The sequence below is a fragment of the Symsagittifera roscoffensis genome, chromosome 2 (genome assembly GCF_963678635.1).
Source record: "Symsagittifera roscoffensis chromosome 2, txSymRosc1.1, whole genome shotgun sequence".
In the NCBI taxonomy this organism is placed as follows: Eukaryota; Metazoa; Xenacoelomorpha; order Acoela; family Convolutidae; genus Symsagittifera; species Symsagittifera roscoffensis.
In genome coordinates this window covers 78,020,889-78,046,171 of record NC_087063.1, presented here as the reverse complement: position 1 = coordinate 78,046,171, position 25,283 = coordinate 78,020,889, and the positions used below count along the sequence as shown (strand labels likewise).

Genomic DNA, 25,283 nt, shown 5'->3' with positions numbered 1-25,283 from the left:
CTAAACCAAATAAAAATAGGCTGGAATAGTTTGGGCCGAATAAAATTTTTAAGCGATACAAAAGTAAAACAAAAAAGGAAATACGAAAAAAGTACAGCAAAACTTAAAATTCCAGGGATAAAAGAAAAGAATACAAGCAAAACTAATTAAAATTGTGTGCAGCAAAAAAGCTAATCTAAGACGTGGCAGCTAAGCCGGCAAATTAAGAGGACAATAAATAGACAGAAAATTTCGTTTTGAACTCATGCTTCCAGTTTGGAAAAAAAAACAGGCCCTGGTCAGGTTCGAACCAAAGACCTTTTGTCCCAGGCGTACTCGTTATCTCCAGGGTAAAAGAGCCGGGAGCGCTGAAAATATAAATTAATTTTGAAAAAAGTACCACTAGAGATGATTCCAGAAGCCCAGATGAGATGAGTCTTGTGAGCAAAGTTACTTACGGGGAAAAAGTCTAGTACCCGATTGCATTAACCTTGCTTATCGCAATGGTAAAAAAAACAAATTTAAGTAACTGCAGCGGAGCCAATTTTGGATCTGAAACACTCCCCTCTATTCTCTATATAGTCATGCTCACTTTCGTCGCAACTCCTTTGAGAGCCGAATCTAACATTCTTGCTAGTCTAAAATTAGCTGTGTTTTGCTTAAGTGTTGAAATGAATCAGTTTTGACCAGAAATAGATAGGACTAATAGAATGCAAGGGAGGACAGTTATTATCTAGCATTTCAGCAGCCACGTGTAAGCAGTGTGTACAAAAAAATGGACGGTATTCGCTCTTTAGTACAACTGGTTATTATAAATTGGTAGAAAAATGCAGGTGACATTCAACTTGCAGATGTATACTCAATTTTTTCGGGCTTCGATAAGATGCAGTGATTGCGGTTATTGTCGAACTAAGGCCTCGTTTTATGAGAGCGCACGAAACACATCAATTCTTATTACAGCTAGTGTTTTCTTGGATCTAGCTTTAGTGAATACAATAAACGTTATTTAAATTCTTCTGCTGGATAAAATTATATATATATATTTCAATTATTCGATGAAAATATGCACCGCATTAGCGCAGATAAATCGGTAGCAAATAAACTAACCCAAAAACAGTCATTTTTGCATTTGCACTCGATTCTACTCTAGCAGTCCCTCGGGGATTCGACCCCCTCACCAACCAAAGGGTCCCCCTTTTGTATCATTGTATAACATTCATTTTAGGCCGACCAACCGATAAAATTTTCTTAAGGAACCTTCGGCGCCAATATATACTAATTTTAAAGCGGAGCGTTTTTGATCTGTTTTTTCAAAAATTAGCTGCCCGCAAAATTTTTGTTCAAAATCAGATTTTTTTAGTGTTCTGGGAGTGCTCGGAAAATCAATTTGGTTGGCCTAAAAAAAGCAAGCAGGTTGCATGTTAAAGTTGCTGCTTCTTATTTTCATGTCATAGCCCTCCCCGCCTAGTAAGTGATAGCCTAACAATAGACTGGGGGAGGGATTCTATTTCGTTACTAAGTTGGCCAGTGGCGCGCGCAAGCTTTTTTGACAAAAGCTGCGATTTTTTGTCAACCTGTTTTAAAATTTCAAGTTCACTCTAGTGATGTCCATTATTAATAAGATAGAAATAAAAATTTCAAATAAAAAATGTAAATTAGAAAAAAAAATTATTAAAATAAAAGTTTCGTTAAAATTTAACGTCGTTTAACATAAAAATGCATTTTAATTTGACAAATCGCTAAACATTTTGTCAAAAACTCTTCTCGCTGTCCTATTTTCAAGCTGCGTTTCATAAAAAATTTCAGTCTTATCCGTATGAACTAAATTGTTTCGTTAAAATTGTTTTGTTTCAAACTAATTGTTTCTTTCCATTTAAATTGTTCCCGCAGTAACAACAAAAATCGATTGCATACAAAAAATATGAACACTTCAGATCAATTGTAAATCCTTTAAGAAAACACTGACCTTTCTAAGACTCCTATAACTTCTTCGAAAAAATTGATCCTGTATAGAAAAAGTATACAAATATTATCGTAGTATTGTATACAGATTATGTGGAGATTATTTACAGGTTTAATAGAACAAAAAATTCACTTTCTTTAGGCTCTAAGACCTTATTCATTTTTGATGAAAAGAACCCATGCTATCTATCTCTGTAAAATCGATTATCGCTCGCAAATGGTTGTACATAAATCGATGTATTCATATATTAATCGGCGCATATTTTTGTATATAATCGACATTTATTTATTTTGACTTTGTGAGTTGAGGGTGGCCAGTATCTGAAAAATCGCAGGCATTGGCGGCACTGATTAAAAAAGGCTGATATTCGCTTTGAATAAAAATAGCCATGTTTGGCTTTTTGACCCAACTTTTTTTCATTGGCCCACCTGACCCCACTTTTTTTATCCCCCTAATTTCTTCTTATCAGAGCTGCTCATACTATCTGAAAAAAAACTAATACTGTGTAAGCGTGCTTAAATTTTTGATTTTGAACGATTCAGTAAAGAAGTGCGATGCAAACAAAACTGGCACTGATTTTCATTTCCTGGCACTGATGGCACTGACAGATAACGCTTCCCACTGATTTGCACCGATCGCACTGATACCGTGGCCCCCTGGAGTTGTATATATTTTTAAAATTATCATTCCAAAGTTTCTGCTGAAGCAACAAAATGAGCCGCAGGCAATTTTTTGGAACAAATGCATCTTTAGAGCATTTTTCGGAACAAATTGACAAAAAATTTGTTTTCTCTGCTGGCACTTCACAGTCAAATTGGCATCTATTGGCGCCGAAGGTGCCCTAAACAAACTTTAGGGTTGTTTAGCCAGAAATATCTGTGATAAAATAGAGCCAAATGGGTGATCATTCAAACAAAATGGGCAAGCAGAATTGAGAAGTAGACGACAGGGGTATCGGGACAAATCACATAGTCCTCTAGCCACGCTACTGATGCTGAGGATGAGATCATATTTTGTTGCAACGCTGCCCCCATTTTCTTATTGCCCATTTTCTAAAGCTTTTCAAAGATTGAAATGAAATTTCGCTAAAATGATTTCAGTCAGAGAGGCGAAGCAAAGCTTCGCACCACTCAAAATACAACCCAGACTTAGAAAATTAGTCAGACGCCACTAAATCAGAAAAAAATATATCCACAAAACTTTCATAAGTTTTTCTATAATGCTCATTTGAACTAAAAATTCGAAATAAATTTTAGCAACTTGAAAATTCTCTCCATTCTGAAAGCTTAAAGCATCGCAATATAAGCGACAAAGACAGTATCACATTTGTCGAAACTATTTAAGCCAATTAAACCGTTCGATCGATAAAAAAACGACATAAATAGGAACGAAAAAAAAGAGACCTCAAATTTACAGATAATAGGAACGAATCAAAACGCCATTCATGTTTTGCCTCAACCAGACGAATAATTGCGAAATTTGAAGACAAACAGACAAAAATAAGCAAATGTTTGGTAACTAAAATCAGCTCCAAGGCACAAAGGCGAAGAATGTTATACACAAAGGCGAAGTGGAGTTTGACACTACTTGCGATACAACGCAAACATTTAAAAAAAACATAAGAAAAAGTAGAAATTAAAGAAGAATGTTAAAAAGTGAATGAAAACATTCGTATGTCTCGATAAACGATAACTAGCTAAAACTGGAGAAAAATGCTTGAGATTTTCGAAAATTTTATATTGGTGCGAGATGAAATTGTTATTTCAAAAATCGGAAATTGCCCAAAACCTTTCGCTAAAAAAATTCTAGTCAGAGAGGCGAAGCAGAGCTTCGCACCGCTCAAGATACAACTCAGACTTAGAAAATTAGGCAGACGCCACTAAATCAGAAAAAAACTATACCCACAAAACTTTCATAAGTTTTTCTATAATGATGCTCAATTGAACTAAAAATTCGAAATAAATTTTAGCAACTTGAAAATTCTCTCCACTCTGAAAGCTTAAGGTAACGCAATATAAGTGAGAACTCCAGTATGACATTTGTCGAAACTGTTTAAGGCAATTAAACCGCTCGAGCAATAAAAAAACTACATATATAGGAAAGAAAAAAGAGACCTCAAGTTTACAAATAACAGGGATGAATCAAAACGCCATTCATATATTACAAAATTTGCCTTAACCAGACGAATAATTGCGAAATTTGAAGACAATCCGACAAAATAAGCAAAAGTCTAAAAACTAAAATTAGTTCCTCGCCAGAATTGAAACCATTGCTCTTGTCGTCTCATGTATGAAACTTACCTCCATGTAAACGAGCCAAATTGGTACCTCGTTTTTAAAATGCTGTTTAAGTAGGCATAGCAAATGATTCAGAGATTTTTAAATTTCGCTGAGAAATCTAATACTTTAACTCCGTTTTCAAAATTAGATGTTGATTATGTTTTTCAGAATTTGTAGACTTTTGCTGTTTAATAGTGGAATGTGCCATCTTTTTCCAAGGAAATGAACTGAAAGTAAAGAAGCCAAAAGTCAAACTGCGATTAAGTATATTCGAGCCTAAGCAAATTATAAGACTTTTCCTGAAAAAAAACAATAACGTCATCACGGCCTATGTTAAAGTCCGAACTACGTTCATCAACTATTAATATCTTTTTCCATTTAAGCGTCCGTATCTTTTAAGGGAGATAAACAATGTTTCCCGAAAAAAAACTTTGTTTAATAAACTTCAAAACATGTTTGCATTAAGATGCAATTAAGTTGGAAAAAAGGACCTACTGTAAAATACGCTCGCGAAGTGAACAAAAAAATTTCAAAGGATTTGATTTTTTTATACTATGTGTGGATCTTAAGTACTACGTACTTGCACAGCTACTGAAAACTCATCAATGCGTATATGCCGAATGTTCAGAAACACGTTTGAAATGTCGTCAGATAAGGAAAAAACACCCATACAAGTATATTTTAAGTATATTGCTAGCCAGACGTCTTCAAAAAATAAGAAAAAAATCAAAAACAATTACTATAGTCGTGTCATTTTAGATTAACCTACGTGCTTATTTCAAAAGCATTGCAAATTTTTTTTACGGATATTTGAAAATTGTACCGGCTGCTGGAGAACTTTAACAAACAGTTTCACTGTACAAAAAAGCGTACAGGCAAAGTGGAGTTTGACACTACTTGCGATACAACGCAAACATTTGAAAAAAACTTGAGAAAAAATAGAAAAATGAAAAATTTTAAGAAATGAACGAACACTTTCGTATGTCTCGATAAAAAATAACTAGGGTTCTAGCTAAAACAGGAGATAAATGCTTGAGATTTTCCAAATTTTTTATAGTGATGCGAGTTGAAATTTGTTATATCAAAAATTGGACTTTGCCCAAAACCTTAGTTGCTTCTAAACTAAAATAAGTGAGAAAGAAAACTTTTCAGAAACTGCATTCTTCCAAAAGGCATCATTTTTTTAAATAGAAATAAGTAAGGAGTCGCCAATTCTGTAGGAACACTTCTCGCAGCCGGTTCTTACTATTGACCCCTTCATCTCAGATTTGAAAGTATAGTTTCTGAAAAACGTCAAACGTCAAACTTAAAATCAACTCAAAAATAAACGTTTTTTTATACAAAAAATCGTGGCCGTTTCAGAAACGAAGATTCTGAAAACCAGGCTTCTCGATTAAACAGTTGATCTCAAAAATGACAGTGTAGTTATCGAGAAAAGTCAAAGAGAATAAAAAACGATCTAAAAATCAAAAAGTTGACTTTTCCGAGGGCCATAACTTTCATTAAAATACCTAGGCATAGTCGCAAATGCAAGGAAGCTTCTTAAAAACAATTTTTTAGTTGCAACACAAAATCTCAGATTTGAGAAACCGAAAAAAAAAATTTTGTTTCAAAGATCTTATCCACATACTTTTTCGATGGCTGTAGTAGACAGTGGGGTAAAGTGTAACAGTAAAAAAATACTAGGGGATTATGCACGGGCGCAGTGAATTGGGCGGTTTTTTCATAATCTGTATTTAAATCCGTAGATTAGTTGTATATTTTGCGAAAAAAAAATAATGTGTTTGCAAAAAACTATCGAAAGCGTCTCAAAAAAATGAAGTCAAAAACCCAATTCCATACATTCTATAAATCGCAAGCGTAAATAGCAATGGAACAAAATCTACGAAGCAGAAACAAAGCCGACAGTCTTTGATCAGACACCATTTGTGCCGAAAATTTTTTTTTTATAAAAACATAGATAAATGATAGTTGAAAAAGAGTAATGAACGCAAGGAAACTGAAAAAGACATTTAAAAAAAAAATCTTCAACTTTTGAAATTGGAAGAAAAAAATAGATGGCTTTAAAGCTGTTTTAATTTGTAGAAAAATTATATGAACACCTTTAGTTGAAATTAACCCAATTTGAGAAAACTGGATCAATAGGCAAAACTTTTATTTCGCTGGGAAATCTGATAATTAATTTCATTTTCGAAATTATAAGTCAATCATGTTTTTAGTGACCTTTACCCTTTTGCTGTTTAATAGTGGAGTTTGCCTTTCTTTTAACAATTTTGAAAAAAATCACAAGACGCGAAAAATCAAAATTAAGCGTGAACTAATTTTGGGCCTGAAAAAAAATTAAGATCTACATAAGAGTAATCACTACGTTCATTACGCTCAATTTTAAGCCCCCCAGAAACAACAATGATCAACACTTGGAACTACCCTGATACTTGTATGCAGTACAATAAAATCCGATGTGACTAATGAGCCGACAAAACTTGAGCAGAAAAACGAAAGTACGACAAATCCATTTTTACCAGAAACTTTCATTTTCATAAAAACTGAAAAAAGCACTGTCCTAACGGGACTCAAACCCCAAATCTTGGGCTGCAAAAGCAACCAAGTTACCTCCAGGCCAAGTTGGAGGGCACCTGGACGTTGTTTTGATTCAATAACAAAGGTTAATTTATTGAAAGAAAAAATGTTTACGGGAAAAAGAAACAAGTTCCCTGAATCTAGAAAAAAAAAGAGTTCGTGATACGAAAGAAAATTTCTTGTTTTAAAAAAAGACGTCCTGGCCCGGATGAAAACCCCAGAAGCCTACGAAATCCATGAAGCCGACAAAAAAATCAATTTAATTCTCAAAAAAAATCCCAGTAACAATCTTGTACCCAGGAGTTAAGTTTGAGTTTTCATGAAACTGAGCAGAATGTCAGCAGCATAGCAGCAATTGATTCAACTGATTTTGTTAAACTAGTTGTTAACCCGAACAAAAAGTCTACATTCCGATTTGATTACGCTTGCGAATCGCAAGCGTAATGGCATTAAGCATGTCAACATAAACATCATCTGTTGATTAAAACTTCAAAAAAATAATCATGTCAGCAGGTATAAAACATATCACTGCTGAAATCTGAGAAAAATTATTCATCGGGGCAAAAGTCTAGTATCCGGATGCAATACCTTTGCGTATGAAGTTACTTTCTAACTATGAAGTTCTCTAGGACAAATAATTCAAGTTTTCCTTAGAGAGAAACTTTCAAAAGTTATTGCTTTATAATTTATCCAACACATTATTCTTCAAAAATAGAGCAGAATATTGTGACAAATTAATATCTGAACATCGAAGAGTATCAATTTAAGGTTTTTACAGACTGCGCGTTTTAGAGCGGCAAATAAATTTAGGAATGAAAATCTTTTACGATACATTGAAATAAGCAGAGAAATCATTGCCATACTATTGGAAGTATTATGACATTTTTGATATGAGAAATACAGTTTTGATATGAGTACAATCTCAAGTTTTTTTTTCAAAATAAGTGTAATCAACCGTTTTTCACCATAATCCGAGAACAGGTATTAATAAATCTTCTACAATATTATTTCAAATTTTTTATTCAAAATAGCTGTCTTGAATAATTTTAGAAAGCAAATTTTATCTCCAGTATTTTCGGTTTAATATTTCACATTTCAGAATCATAAAAATCAATCCAAATTGACCTTATTCAAACCCCCATCATAATAACCCCAAATATTACCCCAGTCGCAACTCATAGTATGGGAAGGGATTTTGCCGCACAAACTCGTTGTCGACGTCAAGGGAGTCTCAGAAAACCTGACTGGAATCGAGAGACAGAAAAGGCTCTGGCTAGACACGACATGTCTTAGCGACATGTCCAAGGAACAAAAGACGCTTCTGATACGAGACTAGAAAGTCCACGCACAAGAGCGCTTCTCTCTGTTTCTGCTCGGAGAGAGCAACAAGAGCAAGTTCCCGGTGGGAAAGGGACACAGGGGAAGGAGAGACCCCATTACAGGGTCTGAGTTGCGACTCACAACTACCAAAACGTTGAAATCAGGCCACAAAACGCAAAATATTTATCATAACCGATTAATATAAAATATAGCATGACAAATAAAAAGTATTTATCTCGCATATTCATCTCACATATATTTTTTCGCTGTTAAACTTCTGTATTAGGATCGAAATTAGGTTGTTATCGGATTCATGGTGAAATTTCCCATGCTAAATAACTGAATTAAATCGAGCGGGAAATTTGAATTCTGTGATAGCATGATTTCTTTGCTTGTTTCAGAAGCATTGGATCACTGACACTATAAACAGTTGATCTTTCTTAGACCATATAGCAATTTAAAAAATAGGTTTCAATTTGGTTGCCGCGCTAAAAAAAAGCCCCGTACAACTTCACAAGAATAACAAAGTAAATCAAAATAAACAAATTGATCAAAAATATGGTTGAGCGCCATTTTAGTTCAAAAAATCTAAGTCTCTTTTCACATTATGCACAAGAAGTTGAAAACACAGACAGTTTATCGGGTAGTTTTTGGTATCAATGAGATAAGAATTGTCGAATGGTGTTAGATATGTGTCCACACAACTGAATCTTGGAGAGAACCCACGACAACTGTATAAAAAGTACTTCTGTCTTCTTCTGTTTTCAGCTCTTACTGCACTACTAGGTAAGCATCTGCAGGAATGTCGCCAGCATTCTAAAACAACCCAACCAAGAAATATTTTAACTGACTGTTTTTGTTCACAACTTAACTTAACAATTTTCTGCGACTGTTCACAACTAAACAACTTTCCTCAGAGGCGAAGCTGCACTTTGCACACACAAGCAAAAATATGACCGATAACGCTACTGGGAAAAACTGAATGAAAAAAACTTTGAGTCTACAAAATTTCTTAAGTGACGCAAGCCAATTCTGGCGCATTAGCAGTACCAGTCAATTTGAAAAAAAAAAGAAATTTACCAACTAACAAGCCTCAATTTAAAGAGAGGACGCATTTTAACCAGTATACATAAAAGTTCATTAAAACATCCGACCCTGCCCAGGTTCGAACTCCCGTATTTTGTTGCTGGTCTCCTTCCCTACCTCTATGCTACAGATCCATGATACCTTGAAGCTGAAGTGCTATTTGTTATAAAATAGTATGTGTAAATATCCTTGGCATTGTCTGTATTTAATAGCTGGTTATTGATCAAAATGAACATAGCCAATTGAAGATTGGAAAATAGTAATGAACGCAAGTAAACATACAAAAAACACTGACTTTCTTGAAAAAATCTCTAACTTACGAATTTCAAAGAAAAAATTAGATGCCCTTTAAGCTCTTTGAATTTCTAGAACAATTTCTTTTCTTGGCGCTTTTTTAATAACATGAACCCAACTAGAGAAAACTGGATGAAAAGGTACAGTTTTCATTCCGCTGGAAATCTAAAAATTAAATTCCACTTTCGAAACTAGAAATCGTTCACGTTTTTTCGCGCTATTTCCACGTTCGGTTTTGGAGAGTGCTACTTCCGCCACTTTTAGCAGATAAATTTCAATTGAACTCAAAAAATGCATATATACCTAAGTGGATTCATAAATGCATTAATATGTATGAATGCACATCTGTAGTTAATAGAGACTTCCAAGACTTTTCCTGAAAAAAAAATCAGCAAGACCTATATAAGAGTCTTCACAACATTCATTACTCTTGAACACATTTTGTCGCAATATTTGCGATTTAGGTTGGAAAAAGAGTTCATACTATAACACAAACTTTGCTTGTGTAATGATTCGACTAATGAAAAAATCAATAATTTTAGTACATCCGCAAAAATTTTAGTCCATCAAGCTTAAAGGGAAATAGGCGGGGTGCGGGATCTTCAAGTCTTGATCTACACAATCCTTGTGATGAATGATATCAATGAGTTTATTTGACAGCGCCAAAAAATGTTTTCTGTTAATTTTATCGCATCACTAAGCTTCATTTTTTATACAAAGATGCTCGGGGCCTCATTTCACACTGTGCTGCCTTATTTCAATGACACTTGACTCACCTTTGCTCTCTGGTAGTCGATGGCAGCTGTTTCGTAATGGAAGTGATTGGCCTGGAGACAGTCGAGAGACCACTTCAAATTCAGACCAGATTCGGCACTGAACTTCTTCACTAGCTCCTCTTTCTGCGCATCGGTCAATATTACAGCCTGCACAAACAACATCATTATTAATTCTGAAAGAATACTGCGTTTTTCAAATGGTTTCGGACCAGTAAATTGTGAATATCTTATGACACCGCGTAATAAACAGACTTATTAACCATTTTGTACCAATAACCTGACAATAACATACAAAGTAGTCAAAAAGAGCTAGCTGTTTTCAAATTGATTGGGAAAAAAATAGTTTGTTTTATATTCAATCTGTATCCGAGTATATTGACACATCACTCAAGGCATAGAAATCTTCTGAGTTCCAGATGCCAGCATTTTGTCTTTTACTTACAGGTGTGGGGTTGGCAGCAGCAGTAACAGCAGCAGCCACCTGGGCTTGCAGATGAGTCTGGGCCATGACAGCGGGACTGTTGGAGGGGGTGGGGCCTGGATTGGCGAACGCCTTCCTCCGCTCCATCTCCATTGCCGGCCGAAAGTGGATGATCTCATTCACTATCTGCAGTCTACTCACAAAAAGAAAAAAACATTGGGCAGTGTTTATCTGATGACCCTGTATGTTTTGTATTTGCTATCGGGGTTTAAGTTTCATTTATCTCATTTTTTCGCTCGAAAGGTCCGTTCAAAATGTAGTTTGTTAGTGTAAACTATAACTCATCGACATATAGCAGAGTATAACTGAAATATCGGAGGTTAGATCTCATCGCTGTTTTCAACAGAAGTCATGACAGATATTACAAAAATGGAGCCAAAAAACTGTGATTTAGTCATGAACAAACAACCTGTTTGATAAAAGAGATCAAAATCGTTTGTCTTCAGGAAGGACATAAGAAACGGAGATTGACACAGATACAAAGCTGCGCTTCGCAAACACTAGCGAGAACACGAAAAAAATGCAGCTCTATAACCAGAAGTTCTGATTATATGTACTGTACATTTTTAACTGGTTCAACTCCTTTTAAATTAACTTTTGGCAGCTAGTGTAATTCGAGACCAGCTTTTGAGACGAGCAATTAAGAATTCTAGCTAATCTTAGAGCAGAGAACAGTCATGACCTCGCGTAAAGAATTTCGCGCTCACTTCAGGGCGTATTTGAGCAAATTTTAAAGCCAGAGAATTTTAAATCTAGCTCAACTTGAGCAATGGGGAACGTTACGAGCAGTCAGAACAACCAACGAGTAATTGAAAACGAGGAGTTTGAGAAATGTTTCGAAATATCAAACCCAAATATGGAAGAAGAGTTAAGAAGACCACACCCTTGAGTACCAGAAGGGCGTATTAACAACGATGATGTTGTTGAAAAACAACGATGATGATGTTGCTTCAAGTTGAAAAAGTCGCTCAAATATCCCATATCTATTGATAGGGAAGAAGAACAAGAAACTAAATTATTCACTTCTCATAAAAAACGGCGGATTATCCCATTTCTCATCGAATCTGCTCAAAAATGGTTTTTTAGTTATCTCTTGATCAGAACAAGATTGTGTTATGTTTCTTAATTCTTACCCGCCACTGTGTGGTTTGCAGCTGAATGTGCGGCTGAAATGGTAGACGTCTGTGCTGCCCTTGTCTCTCAGAATGCCACTCACCACAAACACCACCAGTAACTCCTAAAACAATTGCACCAATTCAAACAATGCATTGGACTACATTTGAATGATTGTATAAAGATGAGTAGAAAGTAACCATGCAAGAGGATTTCAAATTAGCGACGCAATTTGCGCTATGAAAATCCCTATAAAACGCATACATTTCAGTCACAAATATTTTTCCCGGGATTGATAAGGAACCAGGGAAAATCAAAATAAAAGTAATCTAATCTGAAAAATACCTCAACAAAAACCCTAGCCGCGCTTACCAGTACTATTTATGTACATTCTTAGAGAAAGCGTGGGATGTAAGCATTGTACCGTTTCGAGCATCATGTCAATGGTGAAAGAGGTGAGGTCGTGTTCAGAGTCAGGAATCTCACTCAGCAAGCTTAGAATCTTGAACCTGCCCTTGTACAGACACTTTTCCAGTTGATCTAAACGAAGCCACGGTTATAATTAACTCTTAACAGAAGTTAACTCTTATCTCTCCCATTGGTACTCAATTCATGTCTCGTCGGTGCATAAGGTAGTTTTGAACAAAAACTCAAGAAGCAGCAACGTACACAACTGAGATCAAGATGAAAAGGAATGATGAAAGTTTTCAGTTAATTGAACATCTTGAAAAATAAACTATTCGAGCTTCCAATGATAATATTTGACCAAAAAATTACAAAGAGTTCAAGTTTCCATCGTCTCAAACCCTTACATATGTTTCAGAACAATCTTTGTAGATCTAACATAGATAAAAAAAGTTGGAAAAAAGTCACAAAGGCAGGGAAACAGGAAAAATACCAACTTGAATTACAAAAGCATCAACTGTGTTAATTTATTACTATTCGAATGTCAAAGCACATGCAATCAAAAAGCTGTAAAAGAGTCCCACCATTATTGGGGGACCGCACCATAAAATTGCCGCACCAATATTCGCGACTTAGGTTGGAAAAAAGAAGGTTCGTTCTAATACACTAGAATCGCAAGTGTAATGACTGCAGAACGTCGAGCAGAATAAAAAGAAACTAGTGGGGTATGCAGGAAGACAGTCGACTCGCCGTACTTTCGACTGATTCTACTTTTTTGACAGAGCCAAAGCTGCGCTTTGCAAAAACGATCCAAGAAACGCAAAATAGTAGGTTTTAAAAGGTAAAAAAAAACTAAACATAGCCAGCTGACAGTTGGAAAAGAGTAATGAACGCAAGTAAACAGAAAAAAACACTGACTCTGAAAAAATCTCACCTCTCGATTTTCAAAGAAAGAAAATAGATGCACTTTAAGATGTTTGAAATTCTAGAACAATTTATGACCGGTGCTTTTTTGATAATATTAACCCAACTTGAGAAAACTGGCTCAATAGAAAAAGTTTTTATTCCGCTGGAAATCTAAAAATTAAATTCCATTTTCAAAACTAGAAACTGTTCACGTTTTTTGCGCCATTTCCACGTTCGTATTTGCATAGAGTTATTTACGTAACTTTCAGCAGATCAAATTAACTCAAAGAGTGCATATATACCCAAGTGCATTCATAAATGCAATATTATGTATAAATGCACATCTGTAGTTATTAGAGCAAAAAAAAAACACGAAGATCTATATGAGATTCTTCACTACATTCACTACTCTTAATAAAACACAGAGGCCGATAACGCTACTGGAAAAATTTGAATGAGTAAAACTTTGAGTCTACAAAATTTCTTAAGTGACGCACGCCTATTTTGAGTCGACATAACTGCAAAGTGACGCTGGCCCTTTAAGACGCATTCTGCAGTCTTAAGTGACGCACGCCAACTCTGCAGTTTAAAGTGACGCACGCTAATTTTTCAGTCTTAAGTCACGCACGCCAAAGTGACGCACGCCAGTTCTGCAGTCTTAAGTGACGCAATTAAAGAAAAACGTACATTTTTTGCTTTAAATTGAAAAAAGATAGTTCATACTATAATACGAGCTTTGCTTGTGTAAACATTAACCCAACTTGAGAAAACTGGAACTATAGGTAAAGTTTTTATTCCCCTGGAAATAAAATTAAATTCCACTTTCAAAACTAGAAATAGTTCACGATTTTTGCACCATTTTCACGCTTGTATTTGGAGTGCTATTTACGTAACTTTCAGCAGATGAAATTCAATTGAACTCAAAAAGTGCATATATACGAATGCACATCTGTAGTTATTAGAGCATGTTAAGACTTTTTCTTGAAAAAAAAAACAAACGAATATCACCAAGACATATATAAGAGTCTTCAACTACGTTCATTACTCTTAATAAGAAAAAAAAATAAGACTGCTCGTATCAGGGCGAAGCCCTGAAAGTTCCGACTACCTTTTAAGGTCTATGGAGCATTAATAAGATGAAAAATTCCAATGTAATAAAAAAAATAAAAAATTTTTTTTGAAAAAATTTGAGATTTTATGTAAAAACATCCCCCCACACGTCAGATTAAGTACAAAGTGATAGATTTTGCGCCTATTAACAAATCAATTATGGCATATAAGCTTCCTTGAACCAATTTGGAACGATTTCTAAGACGGATTAAATATCGCTCGCGCATTAATAGCGCGAAATTTATCGAGCGTTAATTGTCCCAAATTGGCCAAAATGGCAATCTTTAAACCCCCATAACTTTACGAAAAATGATCACAGGTAAAATATCTTTTCAAATTCAAGCTCAGGAAAACAATAGCTTTCGAATGATATAAAAAAAATTCCGTCAAAAACGGCTAGTTAAAAAGTCGAAATTTGTCTGAAGAAAAAAAAAACCCACCCCGAGCACAAATATTCCGTTACTTTCGGAACAATTAATAAGTTTTGAAAAATAAATGACTTCATTAGGGAAATTAATTCTCAGTCCTCGGACATTCATGTTTTCCAGTTATCTGTCTGCCTATAAGCTTAGGGCAACCACTCGAACTTTGCACGTAAAAATTACAAATTATAAAGCCAAGTATATGTATTTCAAAAATCTCACGACATATATTGAGGTAGAAAATTTGTGAAATCGAGTTTTGTTTTTTATACTGATAGATGAAACAACTAACTTTTTTCGGTTTAATCGATGAATTAAAAAGTACCAATGCTGTCTCCTGCCTCAAATTGCTTTAATGTTGACTTAGTTTGCAAAAAGCTGTATCGTACCATCACACTACGTTCGGCTTGTGTAAAAATTGACAAAGTAGTTCACGAAAAAAAAATGCAAAACCATTGATATACACTTCGCGAATTAGATTTTAAAAAATGATTACCGTTATAAAACACTACGCTCCAGTTGTGTAAAAAATCTTCCATTTTAGAGCTCTCACCTAGTATAGCCATTTAATTTTTTTTTTAATTTAGATCCATTTTGAAAAAATGACTCTCTGAGGATTTAATAGTTCTTTGAAATGACTCACTGCTGTCCATACTCTTAGTGAGGTTGCGGGTGTGCTTGAACATGGAGTTGATCTTGAACTTGGATCTGCTCCCTGTATCCGGAAAAAACATCGTCAACGAGAGAGTAGCCTGCAACAAACAATATTCAATACTTTACACATCATAGATTAAGTAAAAACTATTACATTGATATTTTCAGTGAAAATAAACTGTTAGCTTTTGCTCATGCAAGGCTGTCCACTTGGAAATTGCGTGATATTTTGGCTAGTTAATAGAATTATTGTCTTTTTTTTCACAGTCCATTTTCCGTCGGACTAATCAGACAATGACAAACATTTTTAGGTGGTTGAAAAAAAAGCTCTTCCACCGTTTCCTCCTACACACTAGTTTTTAGACTTCTAAACTTAGCTCACGTTGTCCGATTGTCATTAACATCGGCAAGAGAGTTTATTTATTAATAACAAATTCACTTGTCTTCATGCACAACGTTTAAACTCATGTTTATATCTGGTAGTGGGAAACGGCAGAAAAGCCGGATATCTTTAGAATAATTCAGCCTGGTTATCAAAATTTGCATGTACTCACATCTGTATCGTAAGCTTCTATTAAAAAATTTCCTCTGTTTTCTTTGTCGTATACTTCGAAGTACTGTTGCGCGAAGCAATAGATCACACTCTTCACATTCTCCGCATGGACCACATTGCCCTACAGGAAAATCAAAACTTAAAATCGATCCACAAAATTCTCAGAATATCTTTTATTTTAGGATTATCTGAAGACCATCTTTGTTACTGTTCGGACCAATCTCGAAGAATTTATTTCAAATAACTTTGACCACCCCGAGGAAAGCTCGTACCATGTCGAGTGTTTTTTCTTATCACATTAAAGTCCTGTTGGTCATGATTCAGATTCTCAAAAATAAATTCTGTGTCGAGAAAAATTGGTCTGAAAAATTCCGGAATAAATTGATGAGAGGCTGAACTCCCACTACAACTTAACTTCAATTTAGTACTGAAACTTTACCGCCATTTAAGCCATGTTACTTCTCAATGCTGCTAAAAAGGCTTCACCACATTTGCAACTTATTTTAAACGTTGCCATAATGCAATGAAAATAAGTTCATACGTTGAACTGAAGCACGGGCAGCTCATTCGTTAAATTATTTTAAAAAGCGTTGTCAATGATTCATCCAATACTTTCTGATGGAAAATGTTCTCCGGCATATCTTGAACTTACCGCAAAAGGAGGTAAAGATTTTTCAACAGGAGCGTCTAAGTCAAAAGCAATGGCCGCTTTCACTGCATGTCCATCCTAATAAGGTCATTTTTGCATAGATTTTTACAGGCTTCAGGAGTAATCAAATTATTTAAAATATCGCTCACCAGCATTTGCACATTCGGAAACCTTTTATGTACGTCTCTGAAACGAAATCAAAATAAACCCTTACTTCTAAAACCTCCTATACAAACCCTTTCAAAGCTGAAGAGGTAGAACTATCCGGCTCCCAGAACTCCAAGACCTTCCAGAGTTGCTTTGGAGCACTGCCTGGTTGGTCTTTGTTCCCGGGAACCAGAGCAATCAGACTTGTCGCTGAAACCGGGATGTAATCAATCGCACTCATAAATCAGAATGGTTTGTTTACTTGACGTATGTAGACTGGTCTTTGTAGTGAAGGCAAAGCGGGTTCCCGTCCAGAATCAACTCTGTCAGCTTCAGTTTCTTCACTGGGTCCAGGTTACTAATATCGGTCATCTGATCAAAACAAACAATAAGCGAAAATAGCTATCCTAGTCTCAAAATTCAGGAAAAAAAACATTCACAATTTTTTCATTTCGGTTCCTAAGAAATAGCCGAACAGTTTCAGCTTCTGTTGCAAATCTAGATATCATTCAAATACAAATGTGAAAAGTAAAACAACTGACCCGGTTATGAGACAGATTTAACTTTGAAAGACGGGGTGATTTGTTTGGTAGTTCACTGTATGGAAACATGTTGAACAAAGCATTGTTACTGAGGTCCAAAATTTCAAGCTGAAACGCAAGCGTTTACAATATTAGCACTTTACAACTCAAAATTATATAAAATGAACATGATTGGTTAGAAGTACTGATTTACTTGAGGAATATAAGCTGCTATGAGTTTGCACACTGAAGTAGCTATGAATTTCTGTCCGATAAAAAACTTCTTCAGCCCTGCTCCCGAAGATTCTTGCTTCTCCAAGAAGTTGGACAGGTCCAGGTACTTTTGATCCGGAATGTAAAACTTATTCAGAAGATCCTGTAGAGCATAACAACATTTAATGCTTAGAGATCTATTTTTGAATGCTTTAACTAAAAAAATGAAATCGACCTTTAATTTGTCTTCATCAGCAGCCGATAAACTTCTGTCTCCGTACCATGCCCTTTTCAGTATGGCCATCTAAAATAGTTAGGATAAGAATCACACAGAAAAACTCATGAAAAGACAAATTTTACAACTGGATCAATCTTTACCTTTCTTCCATCTGAGTTCTTCAAACTCCCCGAAAGTTTTTCAAGTTTAAAAGCAACTTGCTCAGATGTCACCACAAACTCAATATTATTATCGTTGACAGTGATCTGAAAATACACAAACGTTTATAACAAAAGAAAAACATTCCAACCCGATTCTGGTGAGATCAATAAATACATTTTCGGCATTGAGGCTCATTCCGGTTTTTTGTTCAAGAGACTGCATAAGTTCCATTTGGTCTTCTTTGTGAGCAAACATTATCTAAACAGAAACTATTTGAAAATATTTTCCAAAGTGCAAAAGCTATTCTCGATTATATATATGAATTGAATTGCACATCTGCACGATTATCATAATGAGCCTGAATGAAAGTTTTCGTTAGTGTCATCTATTTAAAAAACAAAAAACGGACTAACATTATTGTTAACCTAACCATACCTTTATAGCGTAGCCCAAAGGCTTCATTTGTCGGTTGGTGCTGAAAGAGCCACCATGTCGACTCCCTCTAGATCTGTTATTTTGGCTAAAATCAATATCAGAATAGTAATTTAATTTGATACAAAATAGTTGATCAAATTCAGAATTCCTTCCTACTTGAATGACCCTCTCTTAGAAATTCCATGTGATCCACGGCTAAAGTTGGGCCGGTATCCACCATAGTCATCATTTTCTGCAGAATAGTGATGGCTTCCTCTAGATTTTCCACGATAATAATTTCCTAAAACATCATTCATTCCGTTAAAAAGTGAGTTCTAGCATGGGCATTTTGGATAGATTATTAAAAGCCCGACCTCTGGAATATCCTCCTCCGCGCGGCGGCATAGTTCTAACAATCTGAAAACAAAGACTGAATCAAAAGAAACTAAAGAAACTTTGTACACAAATGTACCACTCTAAGAAGCAAATGAAGTAGCTCTTAGAAAGCTGTAGGAGCAAGATGAACTACCATCAGTTGCTAGGAAAACCATGAAGAGACCGTTGAACACGGCAGTTAGTCAAGTCCATTTCAAGTGCAACGAAACATCGTACGCTCAGACAGATGGCTTAGCGATGGGACGTCTCTTGCCGTAATTTTGGCAAAACTATCGCTGAAGCAGTGCCAAAATGCATCTAAAGAGGGATATTCCTGAGCTGTTTATGTTCAAAAAGGATCTTAATGGAATATGTCCCGAATGCAATAAGAAGGTCACGTACAGGTCAAAAGGTGTAGCATGTGAAAGCTGTTTCAACTGGTATCACGTAAAACGCGGTGATATATTAAACGGAGAGTACCGAAACATAGGTTAAATCGTCTGGTACTATCGAAATTGCATTGCGATAAGGGAGAAAATCAGTCAGTTCAGCAAGCTTAACTTTTTCTCCGTTACGTACATGATATAGTGAGGACAGTGAAGGGTGATCCTGAAAGGCTGTTGCGGGCAGCAAACTTACTCTATTCCACTTTACAGTTCACAATGGAGACGACACCGAACCTATCTGGGGAGCTGGCATTTTTGGATTTATAAACTTAATTGACACAAGTAGGAAAGCTAACTGTGGATGTTATCAAAACCCAACAGATGCAGGTATCATACTAAAGTTGCCCCCTCCCTCCTTCAGTACAAGTAAAGCGGGATTGAAGGAACTAATCATCGTATTTCCGCAATACGTCCACATGAGAACACTTTGATAAAGCGATGGAAATCAACGGTAAACAGTGGTTCGATAACCAATATTCAGAAAATTAGTCATCGCGAGTTGCATCGTGAGCCTTTGAGAAGATAATCGGGGAGAGCAAAAACAAAAAGAAGATGGCTGAGAAAGGGAAGTCCTGTGGTTATAGTAGCAATTTACCACCCATCTTGGTGGTCCAATATCGTGGGAATCACAGTCAGACATTAGCGAAAACGTACGCGATATCAACAATGCGCAGATAATTTTCACGATGCTGAACTTGAAAACTTGTATGCCTTTATTTAAAATCCTCCTTTTTCAGTGAACTGAAATCTAAAGTGGTGCCCAGACTAGAATGTTGTGGGTGCAAAGCCATCTATAGTGGCCAGACGGTCCAACATCTCACCAGAAGGATTGAGGAACACAGGAAAGAGGATACTCCTGTTGGACAGCAAATAAGGCAGTGTGGTAGTGAGTTGTATATCGGAGTTTAACTGAAAGACAATCGACCAGGTCGCCAGCGACATTACGTTACTTACATTAATTTGTTACAACAAATAAATTGAAATAACTTACATTATAGCATGAAATTAGCAACAAATCGAAAATGTCATAACAAAGTTAAAAACTTTAAATTTGTGGCTAAGACAACAGAGGAGAGAGAGAAAGACCTTTGTTTCGCAAATGCACCAGAGGCGGATACCTAAGTATTATTTAAGCTCCTGCTTGCAGAATACGAGTACTTTTGATCCTGCAAATATTAAAGACGGGAAGTACTCGTATCTCGCAAAAGGTGATTGCCCGTCTTTTCGGGAAATGATTGGAACGAATGCTCGCAAATCATATCAACCAGCACCAGGAAATCAATTAATTACTCGCAAATGAACAAGAAAACGTTCGAAGACAGCGCAACACTTTAAGGTAGCTTCATAGTTTGCATGTTCATACGGAAGAGTAGAAACTGACCAAAAAAACTTAAGGATCTAATGAAAATTAGAACTGGAGAAACCTTTCGACAGCGTATGGGTGGATGGATTTCTTTTAAAACTTCGACAATTTAACATACATGGCGTTATGTTTTGTATCCTCGCAAGAACGGAAAACCTTTCATAGAAAAGCAAGCTTATAGATCGCCCGTCCTTAAAATCGATATCGTAATACACCCAGGCAACGTGCTCTTATTCCGTATTTGTAATTTCCTCAACAACTTCCTGAGAAAACTGTTATTTCAAACTTGCAGATGACAGCATAATTCTTGCACAAGGATTAAACAGCTATAAGGTGAAGCAAAAACTAAACCAATCCTGCGGTCAACAGTCAACGAAAACGCTCGACTTAATTCTCCATGAAAACCTGGACTGCATGGGACATGCAGATAAGATAAGCAAAAAAAACAATCGCAGCTGGAAAAACTCCTCGGTGTGTGGGTCGAAATGGATGTGCCATTCTGCCAAAAGGCACCACCGAAAATTCTGAATGCGATGAAAAACGTCACCAAGAAAGTTAACAACAGGAAATTGAAACAAATGAGAGTTCGAAATGTTCTGGAACTTCAAAATTAAAATTTTCGATTTGACACCTAACATTTACCAAAAATGAAATACGAAATTGCCATTTTGGGACAGAAAACATAAAAGAAAAGACAACAGTCGAAAACGAGTGAATCTGAGTATATTGCTCAATCGGTCTTGATTTAGGAAAATTTGTTCCTCAAACATGTATTTGACAGTGTTAGCTATAATAATACTATCACTATCTTTGGTGACAACCTAGTCAGGGTGCGAGGGGTATCAATAAATGCGGCTTTTTGGCTATTTGCACCACGTCAGTGTCTGCTAAACCACTAATTCAATTCGCTCACATTTCTTCAAACCACATCTGCCATGTTAGGATTACGAACCCTTGAGCTGTCTCCCTACAACTTATAACGATACTGAACTGCGCCACTGATGCTCGGAATAGAAAAGTGCCACTTGGACATTGAAGAAAATGGGGATTTGAAGTTGCGCATTGATGAAACGCAGAATAAGTTAGGAAAAGCAAGAGGTTGAAATCGAAAAATTGTTTGAAATTTTCAAATCTTTATTTTTCACTCCAGTCCATTGACAGGAACACACTGAAAGCATGGAATTTGATTTTATCAACTGTTCAAATATTATACACTTTTTACTAACAACAGACATTGAAAATTACACTACCGTCAGAACATGGAAGGATACTCCCTGGAAACGAATCTACCACAATTGGAGAACAAACTGTGGACAGAACCACTAGACCACAATAGACCAAAATGCAGTTCAAGTTTATTGAAGGTAATCAGAAGGTCAAAAGTATCATAGTAACCGAGGTTACAGTCAGGAGTCCCTTCATCACGTATTCCAGTCAAAATCCTTGGAATTTTCTAGATGTGGAAGTGATAATGATAAAAGAAGATGACAAGTGTTTAAGTCCTTTCCAATTAAAATCGATACGGGTTACGTTTCTTCTGAGGAGTAACTAAGTTACGCAAAATATGACTCAAGTTTATTATCAATTAAAGTGAACATCCATGTTTCCGTTTGTTGCAGCCTGATCTATGTGAGACTGACCTGAAAGTCAACGCTAGTCTTCAGTTAAACAGTCAACCATATTACAATCTGAGTTCAACACAACAAGTAGTAGTAGTAGTAGTAGTAGTAGTGTAGGCTTTAGGATTTCTCCATGGGTTTTGAACCCTCGTTTATAAGTTCATAATTTTTCCCGGTGGGTTGCAGTTTCCACACCAGCAAAGAATTCTCCACATACACAAGTTGTTTTCTGCAAAATTTCTGTTGAAGAATTTCCAAAACGTGTTTGTTATAGATATTTTCAGGCTGTCATAATCTTGATTTTCGAAGTCCACAATTTGGCTAAAGTAGTTGTATAGCGTAATAGAACGTATATAATAATTTTCATTTGACTTTTTCAGTCTTGTTGCATGAACAGCAATCTCACCACGTGTTGCTTGTCTCGTTCGTGATTCGTTTTTATGAATAATTGTATTCAAATCAATGTCATGTTTATTTTTTAGTAGTGAAACTAAGTACAATATGTCGTGTAATTCAAAGTACATTGAGAGTGGAAGGAGCTTTAAAAATTTCAGTCTTTCAGTATAACTCATTTTGAAGTTATTTGTAATCCAAGATGTCGCTCGTTTTTGTACTCTTTCTAGTTGTCTTAATTCTGCTTTGTTCGGATACCATGTTTGCGATGCATAGCTTATGATTGGTACGATGTATCCGCAGTATAAGTTTAATTTTGACTTTAAAGATGTTTTTTTCGAGATATTTCGTTTGATTTTGTAAAAAGCTCCCATTGCTTTTGATATGCGATTTTCAGCATTTACTGACCACGAAAGGTTGTGACACATTAAAATACCTAAGTCTTTTTGGGTCTTTGCGGTATCAACATTTGTATTAAATAGTGTAACTTCCATTTTCCCTTTGAGGTTTAACAAATTACATTTATCTTCATTCAGCGGCATTTTATTTTCTTTGCACCATTTTTCAACATTTGCCGTGTCTTTTTGCAGATGAATTTCTTCAGTAGACAAGATCTTCATATCGTCACAATAGCCAAAACAATCTGAATTCTCGATGCATTTGGGAAGGTCGTTAATGAATATGATAAAAAGTAGAGGGCCAAGAATTGAGCCCTGTGGTACACCGCTAGTTACTTCTTTCAGAGTTGATGAACTTTTATTGATTTTCACAAACTACATTCTATCTGTTAGATAGTCTTGTATTATGTCTTGTATTTGAATGCTTAGACCTATGTTCCGTAGTTTGGCGACTAGGATACTATGAGGAACTTTATCAAAGGCTTTAGAAAAATCTAGATAAAGGACTGAGAGTGTTTGAACATTTTTGTCATCGTAGAGTTCATATACTTTGCTCAAAAATTGTACCATTTGTAGTACTGCTGACCTTTTTTGCCGGAAGCCGTATTGTGCGTTTTCCAGGAAAGGTTGAACTTTGGGGTATATATTATCAAAGATAATTTTTTCGAAGACCTTCGAGGCGGAGCATAAGAGGCTAATTGGGCGGTAGCACTCGACTGACGCCTTGTTCTTTTCTTTAAAAATTGGGGCCACTTGACTTGTTTTCCAGTAGGTCGGGAAGAGCCGCTTGTTAATGAATGTGCGGAAGAGAAGATAGAGCGATTTTGACAGAGTTTCAGAAAGATTTTTTAGGATTATATTACCTATACCATCAAAACCTGACGCTTTATTTGTTAAAAGATTTTTGAGAATGTATTGGATTTTGGTTTCTTCAATGTGTATTTGTGTACAGATTTCTTCTGTAGGAGAACAGTTTGTATTTCGTGCGAGAGGGTTAGGAAATGATTCCTTTTGATATACACTGATGAAAAATTCGTTAAAAAATGTAGCTTTTTGGGTGTCATCTCTTGTGGATTTTTCCTTGTAGAACATTTTTTGGGGATATTTCCTGGAACTACTTATTTTGTTCAAGTATTTTTGCAGGTCACTGAATCGTCTACTGCTTGTTACTGTTTCTTCGTAAATTGCTTGATCTGCAGTCAATGCTATTTGAAGATTTTTTTCCAGTTTTTTGTGTTTTAGGATAATGCTTAAATTAGGTTTGTTTTGCCGATCGATACGCCGTTTTAAGGTTTGTACTCTTTTTAGCATGTGAGACGTACTTGGCTTCACCCATGGGGGGAGAGTTGATCTGTGTGATGTAACCTTGGGTACATTGTTCTTTATTTTGTCCCATAACCATGCATACCACTGACGAAGGAGCTCATTTACATTACTGTAACAATACGGTATGAAAGGTTTGTCTTTTATTTCTTGATTTATTATCTTCCAATCGGCTCTGTTAAACGCCAGACTTTCATCTTTGTTTATTTCTTTGATACTGGCTTCCATGTTAATTGTTGCAGAGTAAGCATAATGATCTGAGCAAGAAACTTTGTCGATGCTGTATGCGTTTGTTGCTGAATGGTCCGTGTGCCAGTTGAGTATTACTCCAGGGTTGTTTGTTAATAAAACATCAAGCTGCTTTTTTTTGGAGTCGAATAATTGTTCATAGTCAAGTTCAATGAGCTTTTTTAACACTGCATTTTCATATTTGTCCTTTGAGTGCATCATTTTCCAATGAGTGTATTCAAAATTTATATCTCCCGTAATCGACACTGCGTTACAGTTGTATTGTATTTGTAATTTTGTTAGGTTTTCGAACAAACTGATGAAGTTTTGTTGTTTCCATTGGTATTTACTGTTTTTCGGGGGATTATAAACACAGCAGAGTATTTGATGATGCCCAGTTTCACCTGTTAGTTTGGCCACTATGCATTCTTCATTTTCTATTTGAGCATCAATTTCTTCGTAATGCACATTTTCTTTTATCGCCATGAGTACGCCTCCGTGATTGGTTTTTAAAGTGGAGTTTTTTCTATCTTTGCGAATTATATTAAAACCAGCCAAATGCAGAGCTTTATCTGGTATTTCCTTTACCAGCCATGTCTCTGTGAGACATAGTATATCGTAGTCTGTTTGTAAAATGGCATTTGAAAGAGCTATTCTTCTGTTGATGTCTAAAGTACTTCTGACATTTAGGCATAACATTTTTAAATACTTGGCAGTAGGTAGTCAATTGCTTTCTTCGACTTTTTTCCAATTTCCACTTTCTTCGTCATATTGGTAAAGGACAAGGTCCCTTAGCCTTAGGTTTTTAGCTGATACTCCAGTTTCTATCATTGTTCGTCTTTTCATAAGAAGTTTGTTCTCAATCAGAAATTCACTTGGGCTGAGCTCTTTTGA

General features: G+C 35.8%; 1 protein-coding gene across 1 annotated transcript in view; it reads right to left on the bottom strand.

The window, feature by feature from the left end:
- Positions 1–8,595: 8,595 nt before the first annotated feature.
- The window catches only part of LOC134840576 (nuclear RNA export factor 1-like), a 175,957-nt gene continuing 159,269 nt past the window's right edge, over positions 8,596–25,283 (bottom strand). The window contains exons 2-19 of the mRNA XM_063856487.1: positions 18,619–18,663; positions 18,422–18,545; positions 18,266–18,350; positions 18,005–18,088; positions 17,830–17,934; positions 17,687–17,755; positions 17,453–17,614; positions 17,260–17,367; positions 16,980–17,089; positions 16,720–16,756; positions 16,574–16,648; positions 15,923–16,042; positions 15,358–15,466; positions 12,296–12,411; positions 11,892–11,995; positions 10,720–10,891; positions 10,278–10,424; positions 8,596–8,937 (exon numbers count right to left, since the gene is read on the bottom strand). Coding sequence (XP_063712557.1) covers positions 8,893–8,937; positions 10,278–10,424; positions 10,720–10,891; positions 11,892–11,995; positions 12,296–12,411; positions 15,358–15,466; positions 15,923–16,042; positions 16,574–16,648; positions 16,720–16,756; positions 16,980–17,089; positions 17,260–17,367; positions 17,453–17,614; positions 17,687–17,755; positions 17,830–17,934; positions 18,005–18,088; positions 18,266–18,350; positions 18,422–18,545; positions 18,619–18,649 — 1,803 coding nt within the window. The 5' untranslated portion in view covers positions 18,650–18,663 and the 3' untranslated portion in view covers positions 8,596–8,892. The remainder of the gene's footprint in view (positions 8,938–10,277; positions 10,425–10,719; positions 10,892–11,891; positions 11,996–12,295; positions 12,412–15,357; positions 15,467–15,922; positions 16,043–16,573; positions 16,649–16,719; positions 16,757–16,979; positions 17,090–17,259; positions 17,368–17,452; positions 17,615–17,686; positions 17,756–17,829; positions 17,935–18,004; positions 18,089–18,265; positions 18,351–18,421; positions 18,546–18,618; positions 18,664–25,283) is intronic.